Source organism: Stenella coeruleoalba, assembly GCF_951394435.1.
Source record: "Stenella coeruleoalba genome assembly, chromosome: 5".
Taxonomy (NCBI): domain Eukaryota; kingdom Metazoa; phylum Chordata; class Mammalia; order Artiodactyla; family Delphinidae; genus Stenella; species Stenella coeruleoalba.
The window spans coordinates 97,023,763-97,042,660 of NC_137150.1; the positions used below are offsets into that span (position 1 = coordinate 97,023,763).

Below are 18,898 nucleotides of genomic sequence, written 5' to 3' on the forward strand. Positions count from 1 at the left end.
CTCCTGGCCTGCTGTCTCCGCGGAGAGGGTGTTTTCTTTCCAGCAAGCCTCAAACACCTCTGGAATTGGATGGTCTGGTTTTAAATCCTGGCTCTAACACTTATTTGCTATATATCTTAGAAATAGTTATCCTCTTTGTGCCTTTATTTCTTCACCCATAATATGGGGATAATATCACACATAGCCTAAGACTGTTGTGAGGATCACACTATGACCAACTGGGATTTACCCCAGGAATAGAAGGTTGGCTTAACATATGAAAACCAATTAATGGAATAAACCTTTAATAAAGGAGAAAAGCCACATGACTATCTCCACAGATGCAAACAACTTTTGACAAAAATCCAACACTGTTCATGATAAAAAATACTGTCACAGGCAATGTTTGTGTACCCCTACAATTCATATGATGAAACCCTAATCACTAGTGTGATTTGGAGACAGGGCCTTGGGGAGGTAATTAGGGTTAGATGAAATCATGAGGATGGGGCCCTCATCATGGGATTAGTGTTCCTGTAGGAAGAAGAAAGAGCAAGAGAGCTCTCTTTGAGAGCATAGAGGAAAAGACATACAAAGACTCAGTGAGAAGGTGCCCATCTCCAAGTCAGGAAGAGAACTCTCTAGAACCTAACCATGCTGGTACCCTGATCTCGGACTTCAGCTTCCAGAACTGTGAGAAAATAAATTTGTTGTTCAGGCCACCCAGTCTATGGTATTTTGTTATGGCAGCCTGAGCCAAACTGTCAAATTTTAAATAGAACTGTCAACCTATGGCAGTTAGTTTAGTATGTTAGAATATCATGCTAAGGAGTTTTAATGGTCCTGTATGAAACATACCAGTGGCAAAATGGTTGAGTATGTATCAGTAAAAATTTATCATCTCTACTAGAAAACATGTTTTATTAATGGTGGACAAGTGTCATCAAATATTACATAGGGGATTAATTTTACACCTTAATAAGCAATAATAATTCCCAGGGATTGGGGAGAGATGAGGGGGACTTTTTCTTTTCAATTTCTTTGAGCCTTGTTTTTCTCATCTTGAAAATACAGAAAATACCAACCACATAATGCTGCAACCCCTGCAATCCTTAAAGGTCCACGAGAGGTGGATATCCCAGAGTGAATTCTAGTTCTCTGGTTATCGGGACAGTGAAGGGAGGATAAGCTACATAAGTGCCTAATACAATCAATGAAACATCTTTCCATTTGATATTCATGACTAATAACTGGGCTATTTCAGATGAGAAAACTGAAGTTCAGATGAGTAGTTCAAGGGAGGAATTTACACATGTAGAATGTAATGTAATTAGTTTTAAACTACCTCTTTCCTCCTCCCCATCTAGAAGAACAGAAATAGGAATCTAATACTTTCAAACCTAAAATCTGAACATTTAAATTCCACTGAAAGGATAGCCCTCAATTTCCTAATTTTGTTGTATCCATAGAGATTTACAAATGGGGGGAAAGGAAGAAAGAGAGAGGGAGAGACACACTGTCCTTAAGAACAAAGTTTTGAGCAAACTGTACTGATTTATTTACAACTGTAATTTATAAAGAGTAACACAAATATCTTTACACTAATATTATGAAAGAAGTCCCATGGCTGAAATGGGCAAAAAATGAGACTTCAAGACATTTCTAAAAGGGGCACCAAAAGAAGGGAAAAAATGCAATACAACAGTTGTGGGGAGAGTTATAAATATCAAGTATTGCACCAGGTGCAATTTCATGCAAATGTCTTCAACCACTCAAACTTTATTATTTAGATATTAGAATAAAATATCTTGAATTATGTTGCCTTTTTTTCACTTGATTTCCATTAAGTAAATTAAAATAACTGGCTGTAAACAGAATACATCTAAATATTTCTCCTATCAACCCCTTAGAGACAATCCATTACATTTTAGGACATAGCAGGTTGTGAGGATTTGCTACTTCCCAAACAGATTTTATAAGCAGTCATTCCATGGTCCCAAACGTGTTCCTGGATTTCTTTCACCAAATGTGTCTAATATGAACCTCAATGAATTAAACTGAGAAAGCTGCAAAATAAAGCAGACCACTTTTCAGTTTTGTCATATTAAGAGACTAAAAATCTTTTCAAACCACTGGAACTTTAGTAAGAGAACAAAAACCAAAGAAGAAAAAGAAATTTCAGAAAGTGATGATAAAAACTAGTTTAGACAGCTCTCTGGTTATCTGGCTTTTCTTTAGGTGGATAATAGTGCGGTCACAGACATAATCTCACTGAGGATAAATCCATGTGTACTCAACACCTGTTTTGAAACATTCTAAATCAAATATTCCTCTGGTAATAAAGACCAATGACATTTTTAAAGATACAAGTCAGTCCCCCAAGTGTTAATTTTAATCTTAACATGCCTACCTACTTATTATAATGCTTTTAACTGCTCCTTAGAGACAATTAGGATGAAGTTTAGTATCTGAAGCACTAAGTGTTCAAACTATTAGCTAATGGTGCAAAGATGACCTTAGAAACTGATGTTTCAACATTTCACTAGTTGGTCTGCATTTGAGTTTGCTGGAATCTTCATCCATTGCATTAAAAAAGATTTCACTCTTTTTAAGAACAGAAACAGCAAGCTAATTGTTAATCTATGTAATACTTTTTAGTTTCTGATACTGCTCAGTGGGTAAACCTAAATGTAGCAATTAAAGGGGTCTCTTCAACGAATTCTACCTCTAATTTTCAGTGAAGACACTGCAAATATATATGTGTATGGTTGTTTTTAAATCTAAACTGATGCATGTTCCCTTAAAACAGCTCTTCAAAACAGAACTGCATTCTGCACCCTTAGTTCATAAGGGCACACGGTCAGTTACTTCAAAGTCATTTAATAACTGACCTTTATAAGAAATCATTTTACAAAACCAAAAATGCAAAAGAAAATTTTAAAAAAATTTAACTTTCCAGAGATTGATTGTAATAATTTACACCTTCTTAGACTTGCTATTCAAGCACCCCCATAAGCAAATGAAAGTCTCCGGTTAGTATTCAGTCAGGAAAATATGTCCATATTTCTCTTGGTTGCCTTAATTTCTTTTGAAATAATTTTCTTTTATATTAACTTTCCAAAGCATCCAAAACTTTCATGATCTGTTGTTTTATGGCTTTGGTAGCATCTCCTGCATTTGGAATCAAATACCTACGGGGGAAAAATATATATATTAATATAGAGCCTTCTGTTCAGGATTCATCTTAGATATCAATTCCAATGTCGAAGTAACCTACAAATCAAGCACAGATGCCCTCCTATGTACTCCCCATCACTTATTTCAACATATACTCAAAAGAGTTATTTTTAAAGAAAGAAAATCTAAATGCAAAAGCAAGGTGATTTTTCATATTGCATAGAGCAAGGTGGAATGAACTGGAGATCAGGAGTCAGGAGGGCTACATTTGGTTCTAACACAAGTGTGAAGACCTGGAAGTCATTCAACCCCTCTGGGCTTCACATTTTTACCTGTAAGATTAAAGATGGTTTAGCTTCGAGAGCAGTGTGGTCTACGGCCCTTGTGCCAGTCCATGAACTGTTTGTCACTGGTACACAATGAGGTAAGGAAGAACTTGTACCAGAATGTAAATTAACTACATCATCCAGCACACTGCTTACTTCGTTGATACGTTTTTAAAACAAGAATTATTTGATGAAGGAAAATAAAAGCTCGTATTTCATTGCAAACCAGCATTTAGTGTAGCACTGGTGTAGATTATTCCTAAAGACCCCTCTGTCAAAAGGTTTGTGAAATTAGCTACTGCACTTAATGAAATCATGTGCTAATGGCTAAACCGTATATTACTACAAATTTGTAAGAAAAAAGATAGCGAGAATACTAATAGAAATGGTTCAAGTATCCTGTTCCACCATCCATTCCCCAAAATAGAGAAACAAACCGTGTTTAATAATGAACTAATTCAGTAATTCAGATAACATCAACCTAAGAAAATCTTACCTTTCGATTGCCAGGATTTCTATTCCTGAAGTGCTGCTGTTTCCATACTTGAAGGTAATTAGCTCAGGATGTTTTTTTTTGGATGTTATTTTAACCACAGAATTTAGTGCTTGTCGAGACTGTATATAAGCCAATCCTTTCCGTGAAAGAATCTCCCTCAAACAGTACATATGTGTTGCAGTAACCAACAGATGACTTGAGAGGGACAAAAGCATTAAAAAAACAAAAAGAATTTAAAGAAATGTCATTTAAAACAACTATTACTTCAACAGCCCCAATTATAAAAAATGTTCAACTCCAGATGAAATTACTTTTGAGTTAAAAAGTGAAGGCAAAAAAAAAAAAAAAAAGTGAAGGCAAAGGATCGTCTATAAACAAATAAGCTATCTAGTAACAGCTTTTAATTTTCCTTTAGTTGTATGCAAAATTAATGTTTTATTAACAGATAATCCTGTAACTGTTTAAGAGCAAAAATTATATTTAATATAATAAAAACTACAATACAATTAGAAATCATTAAAATAATAAATTTTTAGAATCTACTCTATATGGTATTTGGAATATACTACCTTTCAGACTTTTAACAGTAAACTATCCTCATTCAACATACCATAACGTATACTTTATGTCAAAGACCACTAAGCAATACCTGGACTGCCTTACATATTTAATAATATTCTGTAACTGGATCCTGCAGGCAAAATAGGGATAGAATTATTAATACACACACCCTGCTTTGTGTCTCAGCTCACTTTTAGTATAGTGATAATACTCACATACTTTTATGAAATACAACAGGACAAACATCAGATATCCAGAATGTGGGACATTCTGCAGAACAGTTGGCCTAGACTCAAAAAGGATTCATTCAACATGAAGAAAAGGGGGAAGTGTGGTGAGGGAAGCAGTATTGTTCTACACTGGGTGAGACTAAAGAGAGATAACAGGCAAATGCAATGTGTGAAACAGGACTGGATCCTGGACCAGGAAGAAAAAAACAAAGAGGATAAAAGATACTTTAGAGACACTGAAAAATTTGAGTGTGTTCTGTATGTTGAATGATGTTTATTAATTTTAAAGTTTTTAAAGATGTGATAATGCTACTGGAGTTGTGGAGGAGACTGTTCATATTCTTTGGAGATTTATGCTGAAGCATTTAGGGGTAAAGTGTCATATCTATAAGCTTCTTCTGAATGGTATGACAAAAAGAGAGTGTATGTGTATGTGTGTATGTATATACAAACATAACGAGAGAGATGGGGTAGTGTGAAAAAAAGTTAGAAGCTGGTGAGTCTGAGAGAGGCTTATAAAGATATTCAATGTACTATGTCTTCAACTTTTCTGTTTAAATTTTTCAAAATAAAAAATTACATTAGAAATATTTTTTAAAACTCAAGACATATAATACAAGTTGACAGAGGGAAATTATATCTCATTGTGTGTTTATTATTTTTTTCTGCACTGCACAGCATGCGGGATCTTAGTCCCCTGACCAGGGATTGAACCCGTGCCCCCTGCACTGGGAGCTCAGAGTCTTAACCACTGGACCGCCAGGGAAATCCCCAGGAAATTATATCTTATTGTACTTGGATACATAAAATTTCTTCTGCAGCTACCTTTTATATCATTACTTCCCTAAATTCAATTTTACTTCTGAAGAAGGTATTTTAAAAAGTACCTAGGAAATATGTGTCCACTTTCTTTCACTTCTTTACAAGGAAAATGATGCTTGACGTCTGGCTTGTTTATCCAAGTCTGAATGTTTACAACCTCTTTTCTATCATCATCTGACATTGAAGAACTGTCAATTTCATCTATAAAGAATTATAAGATGTTAAAAGTGGGTATCACCAACTTTAAAAATGATACATTTTTTAATAGTCTGAAAAAAATTTCAGTAGTATTTTAAACACACATGTTGGAAAAAAAAAAATTCTAACCCAGCAACTATATTTCCTTATGCCACTGGTACTACTATAAAAGATTATGAAACATCATTCTATATGGTGTGAAAATATACTTTTAAAATATTAAACTATGAGGAATTTCAACTTTTTTTTTTTTTTTTTTTTTTGCAGTACGCGGGCCTCTTACCGTTGTGGCCTCTCCCGTTGCGGAGTACAGGCTCCGGACGCGCAGGCTCAGCGGCCATGGCTCACAGGCCCAGCCGCTCCGTGGCATGTGGGATCTTCCCGGACCGGGGCACGAACCCGTGTCCCCTGCGTCGGCAGGCGGACTCTCAACCACTGCGCCACCAGGGAAGCCCTCAACTTTTTTGATTTATATAACATAACTCTAATCTATGACTAGTCTGTTGAGTGATGGCAGAATTGTCCAATAATAATATTAGCATCTATCTTGAGGGCAAAGATGGCAGAGTTCTTTTTCTCTTGCTGGTTTCTTTTTTTTTTTAATTGAAGTATAGTAGATTTACAAAATTATACTGGTTTTAGGTGTACAACATAGTGATTCAATATTTTTATAGCTTGCACTCCATCTGCAGAGTTGCTGGTTTCTGATTTTAAGGAAAATAACAACAACAAAAAAATCCATGCTGGGATAGATAAGTAAAAATCTATTTAGTGGGATTTTTTGCGAAAGAAATATAAGACATTCTAGTTATTTTGCTTTTCTAATTTAACAAAGGGGAATTACACTCTCTAGAGTTAATAATTGTAAATATTCTTCTCTTTGCTTTTTAAGAAATCAAAATATAAAAAGACATAATAAAAAAATGAAATCTCACATATCTATTCACCTCTAGCTTAAATAAAAAAGTGAAGCACTCATGGATTTCTGCCCAGGCACATCCCCCTTTCTTCCCCACTAAGAAACAGTGACTATGTGAATTTGGTGTCTCATCTTTACTTTTAACCCAACATGAAAATTCTTAAATGATGTACAGTAGCGTTTTGCATTTTAAGTAAAATTTATATAAATAGTACACTGTTCAATTGTATTCTTCTGCAACTGCTATCCTACTCCCAACATTGTAAAATTTATCCATGTTGACACACATAGCTCTAGTTTTCTTATTTTTCATTACTGTGCAATTTTCCAGAGTGTAAATATATATGTGTATATATACATGTATGATATGTGAAATATACCATCATTTATTCATCCATTTCCCTCCTCCCTTTGTTAATGGAATAACACATATTTAGAGAGAGATAGAGACTGACAGGTAACAGGAAAATGGCAAAAGAGGGGGAGGAAAAAGGAGAAAAGGAAACAATTACAAATAGCACACAGAAGTGCATGAAACAGAAGATAAAGAATAGCTAGAGAAGGTGTTGGGGAAAAATCTGTATAGAAATAAAATACAATGTACTGATTATTTTACTATGATATAAAATAAAAGAAGAAGTATATTTTTGGATTTTATATACAGGAATATAAAAATTTTGTGTAGGAGAAAATAAAAATTCTGCGTATTTGCTTCAAAAAAAAAGGAAATAATATATAGAAAATTACATTTACCTCAATGCAGTTTTCAAGAAGTTGACTCTGTAATATCCATTAAAATGTCAAATGTGAGTCCCTCTAATCTGGCAATCTTGCTGTTAAGAATTTACCCTCTGGATATACTTGCAAAAGTTAACCTAGATATATGCATAAAGATAGCCACTGCTATTTGAAACAGAAATAAAACTGGAAAACTACCAGTGTCAATTGGGAGAAGAATGATTTAATTATGGTATGTTTGTATAATAGAAAGAGAACAGAATGATTTAATTAGGGTACATTTGTATAATAGAAAGAGAATTGTGAAGGTATACAGGCTGAGGTGGAAAATATGAAACATATATTACTAAGTGGAAAAAGCAAGATGAGATTTGGGAGTATTTTTTTCTTATTTTGTACTTTTACATATAACGTATACTTTACATACCATACATATTTTAATATATTTTTTCTAACTCAATACACATTAATATTAATTATGATTACTTAAGCAGGGTAATCTGGGCAGTGGGATTATGAACCAAAGTAATAAATTATTTTTTAAAATATAAAGAAAGACAATCACAGAGGATGACAAGCTTCCCTGGCATAATATCCCCATCTTGTGGCCCTTTAGGCTACTGCCTCCAGTTTCAAAAGGCTCTTTTCAGATGTCTCAATTCCCTCAATCTCCTACCTGGGTGGATCAGGGGGATTTAAATCCAATCCCATGGATTTAAATACTATTTATACACTGATAATTCCCAGATTATCACCAGCTTAGACTTCTCTCCTCAGCTAAAGACTCCTATAATCAACCGCCTACTCAGCATTTCTATGGCATAATTTAAGATGTCCAAAACCAAACTCTTAATAGAAAAACCACAGACTCTCCAATCTCCTCTACAGAATTTCACTGTGTCTTTTTTTTTTTTTTTTTTTAAGCAGTTGTTCAGCTACTCCCAGAATTATCTCTATAATCACTCTTGGTGCTTGAAGAAAGCAGTCTATAAATTAGTGTATTGCCATACCTGTGTCATATTCTTCTTCATCCCCAATGCTGAAAACAGGCTTTACACCACGGTAAGGCTTTCCCACTCTGTCACTGCTGCTCACATGCCTATATTCAAAGAATTTTAGGAGGGAAATCATTACTTAAGTTACCAAAGATTTTCACCAAGTATCATTTGAATATTAAAACAAAATACAAATGTTCTGTGCGCCCACCATGTACCACCCAGTTTCAGGAGAGCTATGTTAAGGAAATTGAAACAAGATAAGGAAATTGTTAGCAAAAGTGGCATAAGGTCTTGGGTATGCGGAACGTTTTCAAATCTGTAAAAATTAAATTTTAAACAATTTTAATGTTCACATAAAACCAATGCATTGTGAAGTTCCTTAACCTCTCTGTGCTTCTGTGCCTTATCTGTAAAATGGTGGTAACAATATCTAACCTTCCTCGTTACTGTGAAAATTAAATCAGTTAGGACTTCCCTGGTGGCACAGTGGTTAAGAATCTGCCTGCCAATGCAGGGGACACGGGTTCAGGCCCTGGTCCAGGAAGATCCCACATGCCGCAGAGCAACTAAGCCCGTGCGCCACAACTACTAAGCCTGCGCTCTAGAGCCCGTGAGCCACAACTACTGAAGCCCGTGAGCCTAGAGACCATGCTCCGCAACAAGAGAAGCCCGCGCACCGCAATGAAGAGTAGCCCCCGCTCCACGCAACTAGAGAAAGCCCGCGCGCAGCAACGAAGACCCAACGCAGCCAAAAATAAACAAAAAAATTTAATCAGTTAATATTTGGTAAAGCTCTTACAACAATGCCTGGCATACAGCAAGTGCTACATACACGTTTGTTAGACAAAATAGTTTATGAAACCAAATATTCAAATTCCAGTAGGAGTGCCTAATTCTCATATGGGTACAAATGTCTTAAGGTTTTTCCTCTCATTTTTTTTTTCATTACTGTTACTTTTGTTTAAACAGAAACTAAGATGTTACTTCTTTTACATAAATAAACCATGAAAATGAATTTGCCTTTCACTTTCAAGTGACAGAAACATAAACATGTAAACTCAAACTTAGTAAGTTCTGCAGGAAGTATGACCTCTCTCTTTTTTAATATAAAAATCAATACCTCATTACTTTTCAGGTAACCTCAAATAAACCAATAAGTAAACTTAAAATATTTCGACAAAATACCACATGTTTCTGGAGAAAGAGTATTGTATTATTTGCAGAGTAAGGTTCAGCTAAGATATTCTACGATGAAGGAAAACTATGGCTTTTTTTTCCTTGTCATGTATCGAGAGTTCAATGTGGAAAAAAATCAAGTTATGTGTCTTTAGTCTTAGAATTCAATTTTTCCAGAAGACAGAGATCAAATCTGTATTTTAAATGATTTCTTAATACATATCATCAATAAAAATGAAGACCTAATTTTGTTAAAATATGCTTAAATCTTTATTTCTCCCAAAACAACATTCCTCAACAGAAAACCAGTAAGAGTTGAGTATATAACAGAATTAAGTTAATCAATACACTGCTTACAGTTTAAGTTATAAAATCATTTTTTATGTTAAAGCATATCTAATGTAAAATTATCCAATAAATTATCAAACTATGCTCATTAAAGAAAATGAAAGAAATAATTCAAATACCTATGAAACTCAGATTCAGCTTACTTACAAAAGGCAAAGATAATACAGCTTTGTGTAACAATACTTTAGTGCGGTCTAGATTATAAAATTGTATGAGATTAAGTTATTGGTGCTCTCCTGATATTGAAGTATAAACTACTATAACATAGAAAGTAACAAAGATAATGTTTACAGTAAATGCTTGAACCAGAATATAAATGACATCCAAAAAAAAAAGCTGGACTCTTTAAAAAACAGTATAGGGCTTCCCCGGTGGTGCAGTGGTTGAGAGTCCGCCTGCCAAAGCAGGGGACACGGGTTGGGGACACGGGTTCATGCCCCGGTCCGGGAAGATCTCACATGCCGTGGAGTGGCTAGGCCCATGAGCCATGGCCACTGAGCCTGCGTGTCTGGAGCCTGTGCTCTGCAACGGGAGAGGCCACAACAGTGAGAGGCCCGCGTACCGCAAAAAAAAAAAAAAAAAAAAAAAAAAAGGCAGTATATCTATGCTTTTTTAGCAGAAACAAAATCTACAAGAGTTTGACTAGATTTTAACCTGATTTACTGACCTCAAAAACCAACCCAATTTATTCTAACTTTTCACTAAACTCTATTTTCAAAATGGATATATCTGCCTGTGGACTAGAGAAGATAATTTGAATGTTTAAAGAATTATTTGCGATAAAACTTGGGAGTTAAAATTAGACTAATTCAATGGTCCTGTAACAAGAGAAAACAGAAAGATGATTCACAAATAGATTATAATTTTAAAAGAAGCAACCTCCTTTAAAATTATAATAGAAGGTCTGTAACTGGCATTGGCCAACTCTTATCCGTAAGTTGAAAGTAAACTATTGTTAAAAATGCTACTTCTAATTCACTGAAAATATTGAAATGACCTGCTAAAAAAGTCAACTCCATTATTCTGAAGCTTAACTTACATTCAAAGTATGATTAGAATTTCTTTTTAAATGTTCATAGGGATTGCTATAATTGATATTCAAACTCAAATTGCAGAAAAATCATGAGTATAAAAACTGTAAAGCCATACAGTATAATGTTCTTTTGTTTATCCTAATTGAAGATCCAGTAGATTTCTAAACTTTAAACCTATGGAATCTAATGATGAGTATCCCGTTTTATTGGGGTCAGAGAAGAGATGGATTATATTTTAACATGTCCACCATGGCCTAATTTCTTTCAAGGAAAAGCAAAGGTAGAACCCTAGAACTATAGTTTGTTCACACCAATTTATATAATGTTAACTCACCAACTTAAATACATACATCTTATTAAGAAAAACCTAGCAATATTATAAAACTACATAGTGTACATGAAATAACAAAAAATTTGAACCACAAACTGTGCCTTTTCTCAGATGCTGTAATTTTCCCTACTGTTAGAGCACAAGACAGAAGTAAATGATCTCCAAAGCTAATACCCTCCTAACTCTGAGACTACATATTTTCTTTGTTTCACCTTCCTCTGTCTCAGAATAAAAACTGCAGATTTTATGAAGTTGTTGGGTTTGAATGTACTTGATTTTCATATGAGGAATGGGAGATATAAAGAAGAAGGCAAGGAAAAAAATTAAAATGATCGAGCAAAAAACCAAAAGGAAAACATATCAGCATCACACACTCCTAAAAGCAGAATGAGAAAAGTTTAGCACTTGAAACAGCTGCATGAAATTTTAGCCAAGACAACATGAGGCTTATAGACAGCATGAAGCATGCTAAAGGAAAAGGATGGTCCAGTAAAGCTGCTCTACTCATTGGCTTACCGCTCGGTACATGTTCTGTCTGGCCAAGGAAGATTGAAAGACATTCTATAGCAAATTGAGGCAGAGGACAGAACAATATGATTATTAAAAATGCAAAAGCTTTAAAACAAAAATATAATCAGTTTTTCTAACCCGGGGGTATATTAAAAAAGAATATTTTGATCATCCCAAGTACAAAGAAAAATGAAGAAAAGTCAGTTTCAAGTGATTCTTTAACGAAGAGAAAATAGTCTTTTCAATTTAGAATTATCACTAGTTCATTTTAAAATAAATTTTAAGTGTTCATGCTACAAAATGTACCAATAATAGTACCCTAGGGCTTCCCTGGTGGCGCAGTGGTTGTGAGTCTGCCTGCCGATGCAGGGGACACGGGTTCGTGCCCCGGTCGGGGAAGATTCCACATGCCGTGGACCGGCTGGGCCCGTGAGCCATAGCCGCTGAGCCTGCGCGTCCGGAGCCTGTGCTCCGCAGCGGGAGAGGCCACAACAGTGAGAGGCCCACGTACCGAAAAAAAAAAAAAAATAGTACCCTAATTGAGAATGCACTAACTAAAAGTAATTTTAAAATTAAGGCTTTTGAAAGCAGACATAATTTTAATGAGCAAAAAAAAACCTTTCAGCCTTGATAACAACACTTTAACATTAGTCCATTGTAGACAAGGTACAATTTTTTTTTTTTTTTTTGACAAGGTACAATTTTTTTGGATTAGTGAAAATAATCTATATCTTCTTTGCTATTTACTAAATGGGAAAAAAAAATCTCTGTATGCATATGTCCTTTATTTAATAAAGTGAAAATTAGTAAATGCCTTATATTCAGTTCTTAAAATCAAATACTTCAACTCTCCTAGGGTGCTGCAAGTAAGACATGAGAGTGAAATTAAATACTATAACACATTTCCAAGATCAGGCTTGCTTAGAAAAAATTTCACGCTGGGATTATTAGGTTAGCTTTGAACCCTAAGAACAAGAAAGATCAATGAGACCAACATGTGGAGGAAAAAAAACATACTGTGCCCTCACAGTTCCAGTAAGAAACAATATAACAGACATTCTTAAACTTATCATTTGTTAGCTGGATACTTCATTTGTAATTGGGAAAATAGGGGTCACACATGCTGTGAACAAAATTCTATGAAGATCTGAATTCTTAAACTTTACAAAAACGGGTTTCTGCTTGATTTAGTATGACCAAATTTTCTAGGTTTTAAATTCCTGAAGCGGAGAAAGAGATTCCTGCTATGAGATTACTGCACTTAGCAGATGATTCCCAACCATTTGACATGTGGGAAGCAGCTGCTATATGAAGTATCATATACATAATACCATTGGAATAATTTTTTTCTAATGAATGGCGTGAAGGGGCAGAATTATTACTTGCCTCCTATTCTGAGCAGTGGGAGAAGACAGACTAATCTTTACAGTAAAATTTTATAGCAATAAAGAACATCTCTGTGATGACAACGAAAACTGGAATCATCTAATAAAAAAATGTAATATACGATCCTTTTCTGGAGCACATTCTATTCAACTAACATTTACTGTTAAGATACTTTTCTATAGTTTTAATTACTCATCACAAATTCATACTGTATAAGCAACTCACCGGTCCACAGGAGTTGATGTATTCTCAATAAAACTGATAACTTTTTCCCTGACATTAACGGATTTTGTCTTCAAAGCAACAGTCATTTTATTTACTAGTGATTTCATTCCTCTATCATTTGAGCCATTAGAAGATTCACCCTGAAAAAAAGAAAAACAAACAACAACTTACTGATGGATTAACTGCTCTCCAAATGATTAGCAAGATACGCTACTGCTAAAGGTTATCTAGATGCTATGTCCTGAACTGGGTGCACCCCCCGACCATAAATTCGTGTTACAAGTTCTAATCCCCAGGGTACCTCAGAAAGTGACTGAATACGGAGATAGGGCCTTTAGAGAGTAAACTAAGGTTAAATGAGGTGGGCCCTAGCCAATATGACTGATACTCTTACAGGAAGAAGGGGATACATCAGGGATTCACATGCACAGAAAAAAGGCCATGTACCAACATCACAGGAAGGTGGTACTCTGAAAGCCAAAGACAGAGGCCTTAGGAGAAATTAAACCTGCTAGCCCTTTGATCCCAGACCTGTAGCCTCTGGAACTATGAGAAAATACATTAAGTCACCTAGTTGGTTGTATTTTGTTATGGCAGCCCCAGCAGACTGATACACTGGGTGAAACCATTTTAGGAATGGAAGGTAGAAATGAAAAATGAGGATATGTATTACACACATAAATGTGTGGAGGCTGAAATTACCTTATTTATTCAATAAGAAATAAAGTTATTGACCTTTTCTTAGCTCAGATTACTCTATAAAGATAAGCAAAATTATAATCAGAATATCATTCATATAGCTAAATTTTTAAACATTTATTCCTTGTAAATTTTTGCTGTTTAAAACATTATTACTTAGGCCTTTAATTTCTCAAGAAAAGTCACTCTTATGAACCTAGTGTAATAGATGTGAGTATAATTCTTGAGTTGTATATAATTGCTCCTTTATACCCTACAGGGGAAGCTGGTAGTAGATGTCAAAAGTTTTAAAATGTGCCTATCTTCTGCTTATTAATTCTTCTTCAGAATTTATGGGGAGGAAATAATCAGAAAATGTCCTAGGATTTGGTGGAAAACTATACTGATACTAAAAAAAAAAAAAAAAGCATTTAAAAATACTAGAAAATGCTCATATGTTCAATGAGAAAGCAGAAAATAAAACTGTATGTACACTCTGATCACTACTTTTAAAATAAAATACTAAACAAATATGCATTATAAAAGATTTAAAGAAAATATTTCAAACTATGAATAGCTGTTATCCATGGTTGGGTTATAAATAATTTTGATTTCTTTATATTTTTCATATTTATATATGATGCTACAATGAACATGTATTATTCTTATTTTTTTATTTTTTTTTATTCTTATTTTTAAGAGAAGTCATTAACTAAATAACACAAAAATCATGTTCCCATTGCCATATCCAAATTCAAAACCAAATTAAACTGACTGTGGAAATTCTTTGGTACTTCTGAATGTAACACATCTTTAAGACAGTTATCTTTAGCCTCAATCATTGTTTTTCAAATCTGAAGATAAAAAGTTCAATACAAGGACCATCCAAAGCTGTGGACAGGAATATAAATTAGAATAATGTTTTTTGGAGGGCAATTTGACAATAATGCAGAATTCTAAGGATTTTGACATGTAATCTTCTGATCATGTTATTTCACTTATAGGATGAAATAATCATGTCATATGCAAATATATTACTACAAAACTTAATTGTAGTAGTGTATATAATAGTAAAAGACTAGAAACAATGTAAATATTCAACAATAAGGGGACTAACTGAACACATTATAATACATCTATACTATTTAGATATTTAAAATGAAAACAGCAAATACTTATTAAATAAATGGTGAGCTCCTAGATACCTAGATCAAGCTGAAAACCTAATTCTCAGAGAAGACTTATCCGCTGATAATTTGGCAATAATTTGCTTTGACTTACATGGCTGAAGATAAGCCTCAATCAATCATCTAATGAGTTACAATTTTATAATAACTACTATAAGATATATAAGTGACAGGTACTACACTTTACATTCACTTGCACATTTAATCCTGTCATTATTGTGAAGAAAGCTGTATTATCATCATCCCTATTTGCACAGGTGGAGAAACCAGAGTGGAAAAGATCTTGCTAGAGATCATGAAGAAAGTAAACTGTGAAGACAAAACCTGAATACCCAGGTGAGTCAGACTGGTAAGCCCAAGCTTGTAACCATCACCCTGTACTGGAGTTTTCCCTCTATTTCTTTAAAGAATGACCTTTAGGTAGATGAAGACCATTACTTGTTAAGAAAATGATTTAATGACACCTAGTTCAAATGACATGAAATACTGAAAACACACAAGACTTATTGCCCAAATATTTCCAAAGTAGAACAGAATGGATTTACCCACTATTGCAAAACCCTGCAGTAATGTACACCTCAATACCTAAAACTCAAATAAAATGGGATTGGCAACTGGTTCCTGTCTTCCTCTGCCTGGCCCATTCTCAAATATGGGTGGACTGAAGTTTTAATCATGTAGGTATGTGGTGGGGAGGAGAGCTACAGAGACAGTATGCTGGAGATGCAAACATGAGCCTCAGTATTCTCCAGACCCAAACTAATTGGGAGATTCCTAGAGCCAGCTCACTTTAGAGTCCTAGCTAGTCACGGGACTCAGAATTATCTCCACTGACATTTAAGCTGGAGTAGAAAATTGTCACTAGGTGATACCAAGCTGCAGCTGGAGAGGGAGAAATCTGAATTCAGCAGGTAGACCACCAGAACTCCTGGCTAGTTTAGCTGTTTAGGCCTGCTCCCACCATTTCATTAACCTCACAATAATATGATTCCTCACTGCATGTGTTTGAATTATTTTTACTCCATTTCTGTTATGGTAGCTGTTTAGTTGTTAATCACCTGGGTATTTATCCAACTCTGGTGACATATTCTACATATACACTTACATCAAGAGAAGAATTGACACTGCTCCTTGAGCCTGAGGTACTAGCAATCCAATGGCCATATCCATTTTCTGGTCCATCCACATTAATGTCTGCTAGGTGCTGCTGCAGTGCTTAAAGATAAATAGGAAGAAGAAAAAAAAGTCCTGACGTATCAAACCCTTTGGAAAGACTCAATACCAGAGAAGTACAATAAACATGTCATAGCTGAATGAAAAGGATCCAAGGGCATAATCATAGGTATTTCTTTCAGTACCTCTGTAAAGTACTAAAAGACCCCAGGCTACAGAAAGCCTTCCTTTTCCTCTTCCTTCTAAAGCCCTCTCTCTATACACATATAACTTCTCTTAATTGACCCTAAGGGTAACAGTAACTATATATATAGGCTTGATGTTTTCCTCTTTGGAAGGTAATCCTTAAAGTATTAATAAATAATCTTAGCAATGGTTTTATGACATAAAAGATTAATAGAAAACCTACGGTGGCTTTTGTTTACCATAAGGAGACATCAGTTAATCCTTCCCATAATAAAGAAGCAGTCTTAGGCATTAACTGCTATGGAAAGAGAGATTATTCTTGGAAAAGAAATAATTCATAGTTTAGAAAAAAGTTCCTAAAACCTAGGATATCTGTGCTATAAAAGAATACTTTTCAGACTCTCAAAAGTGTCTTGTATCACGACGTTTTGTATCATGTTGTCAGAACTTCCAATAAATAACACTGGGCCTTAGGCCAATACTTGCTTAACACTAGTACTTATTTAAATAAGACCTTTTGTTAAATCACTTTGGGTATGAGCTTCAAGGGTAGTTAGTTATCAGGCCATGATATACAGGAGAAATAATTCTTGCTAATATCAACAAAGACCAAGAAGAAATAGACCCTAACCTATCAAAATGTCTAAGTCATAACATAAGAAAATCATATTAAGCCAGAACTTAATCCTTATAAGACTCTTATGATTCAAACTCAGGATTCTATTGCCTCCAACAAATATTAATTTGATTTTATCATTAATTTTCCTAGTAATTATAGTTCAATATTTTTATATCTCTTTTCCTAATGAAAGGCGCCTTATCTTTTAATTGAAATATATTTGACATATAACACTGTGTAAGTTTAAGGTATACAAAATGTTGATTTGATACATTTATATACTGTAATATGACTTCCACTGTAGCAACAGCTGCACCTCTATCATGTCACACAATTACCATTTCTTTTTTGTGGTGGGAATAATTAAGATCTAGTCTCTGCAAGTTTGGTGATTATAATACAATATTGTTGTCTATATTCACTATACTGTGCATTAGTATACTGTGCCTTAGTACTCCAGGACTTATTTATCTACTAGTTGTAAATCTGTACCCTTAAATAACATAATTGTAAAAAAAAAAAAAAGAAAAGGAAAAAAGATAGTCTTTTTTTAACCTTACTATCCTGACCTACTCCTTCATATATTCTCAAATATTTGCTAGTAGGGATTCTGTCATTTTACTATCCTGAATTACCAGATATTATCTGCAGACTTGAAATTATCAACTTATTTGTTTTATTCTATTCAGTCAACATTTTTTCAGCAGCTAATACTCTCGTGTAGTTCAAAACTAAAATGAAAACAGAGCAAACAAAAAAGCAAATAGCGCAAAGAGTATACAGTGAAAATTATTCCTCCTACTCTTGTTTCCCAGTCCTATCTATCCTTCCTTCTCCACAGAAACAAATCATGTGGGGCAGTTTTTCACCCCTCTTTACAAAAACATTTTCTACAAATACAAGCTAATTAATACACATCCACTTCAACAGTCTTCCACTATATATTCACTCATTGCAATTGTCTATTGTGTTTGTCTTTATCTGTATGTCCTGCTGGCCTTGCCTTTTCTGAAAATAGTGAATGACTGAAGAGAAAGTGTACCCATTAACTAATTTGGTCATTCTAAATCAGCTCCAGTGATAGTATAATTTCCTCTGAAAAGTAGGGACAAAGGGATTAATAAATTAAAACCTTACCCATAAATCCTCCACTGGCAATGCTCACATATTCTTTGTTTTTCTGAAATGGAAAATAAAATTTAAAATTATTCCCAAATGCAATTTAATTAAAACTTCTGGGGGCTTCCCTGGCGGCTCAGTGGTTAAGAATCCACCTGCCAATGCAGGGGGCATGGGTTCCATGCCCTGGTCCATGCCACAGAGCAATGAAGTCCGTGTGCCACAACTACTGAGTCTGCGCTCTAGAGCCCGTGCTCTGCAACAAGAGAAGCCACCACAATGAGAAGCCCGCGAACCGCAACGAAGAGTATCCCCCACTCACTGCAACTAGAGAAAACCTGCGTGCAGCAACCAAGACCCAACGCAGTCAAAAATAAAATAATTAAATAAATTTTAAAAAAAATTCTATAAAACTTCTGATAGTTCTATAAGCATTGACAAATGTAATATAAGGTTATATACTAAATTTCTGAATTTCTTCT

The 18,898-nt window shown here is 34.6% G+C and overlaps 1 protein-coding gene across 2 annotated transcripts in view; it reads right to left on the bottom strand.

Moving 5' to 3' along the window:
• Positions 1-11: 11 nt before the first annotated feature.
• The window catches only part of TBC1D23 (TBC1 domain family member 23), a 65,343-nt gene continuing 46,456 nt past the window's right edge, over positions 12-18,898 (bottom strand). Inside the window, exons 12-19 of one of the 2 annotated variants that reach the window (XM_079923421.1) lie at positions 18,435-18,477; positions 16,425-16,534; positions 13,455-13,594; positions 11,850-11,894; positions 8,457-8,545; positions 5,657-5,792; positions 3,979-4,173; positions 12-3,170 (exon numbers count right to left, since the gene is read on the bottom strand). In XM_079923421.1, the coding sequence (XP_079779547.1) occupies positions 3,089-3,170; positions 3,979-4,173; positions 5,657-5,792; positions 8,457-8,545; positions 11,850-11,894; positions 13,455-13,594; positions 16,425-16,534; positions 18,435-18,477 (840 nt within the window). In that variant the 3' untranslated portion in view covers positions 12-3,088. The remainder of the gene's footprint in view (positions 3,171-3,978; positions 4,174-5,656; positions 5,793-8,456; positions 8,546-11,849; positions 11,895-13,454; positions 13,595-16,424; positions 16,535-18,434; positions 18,478-18,898) is intronic. The other variant, XM_079923420.1, reaches the window with a different exon arrangement.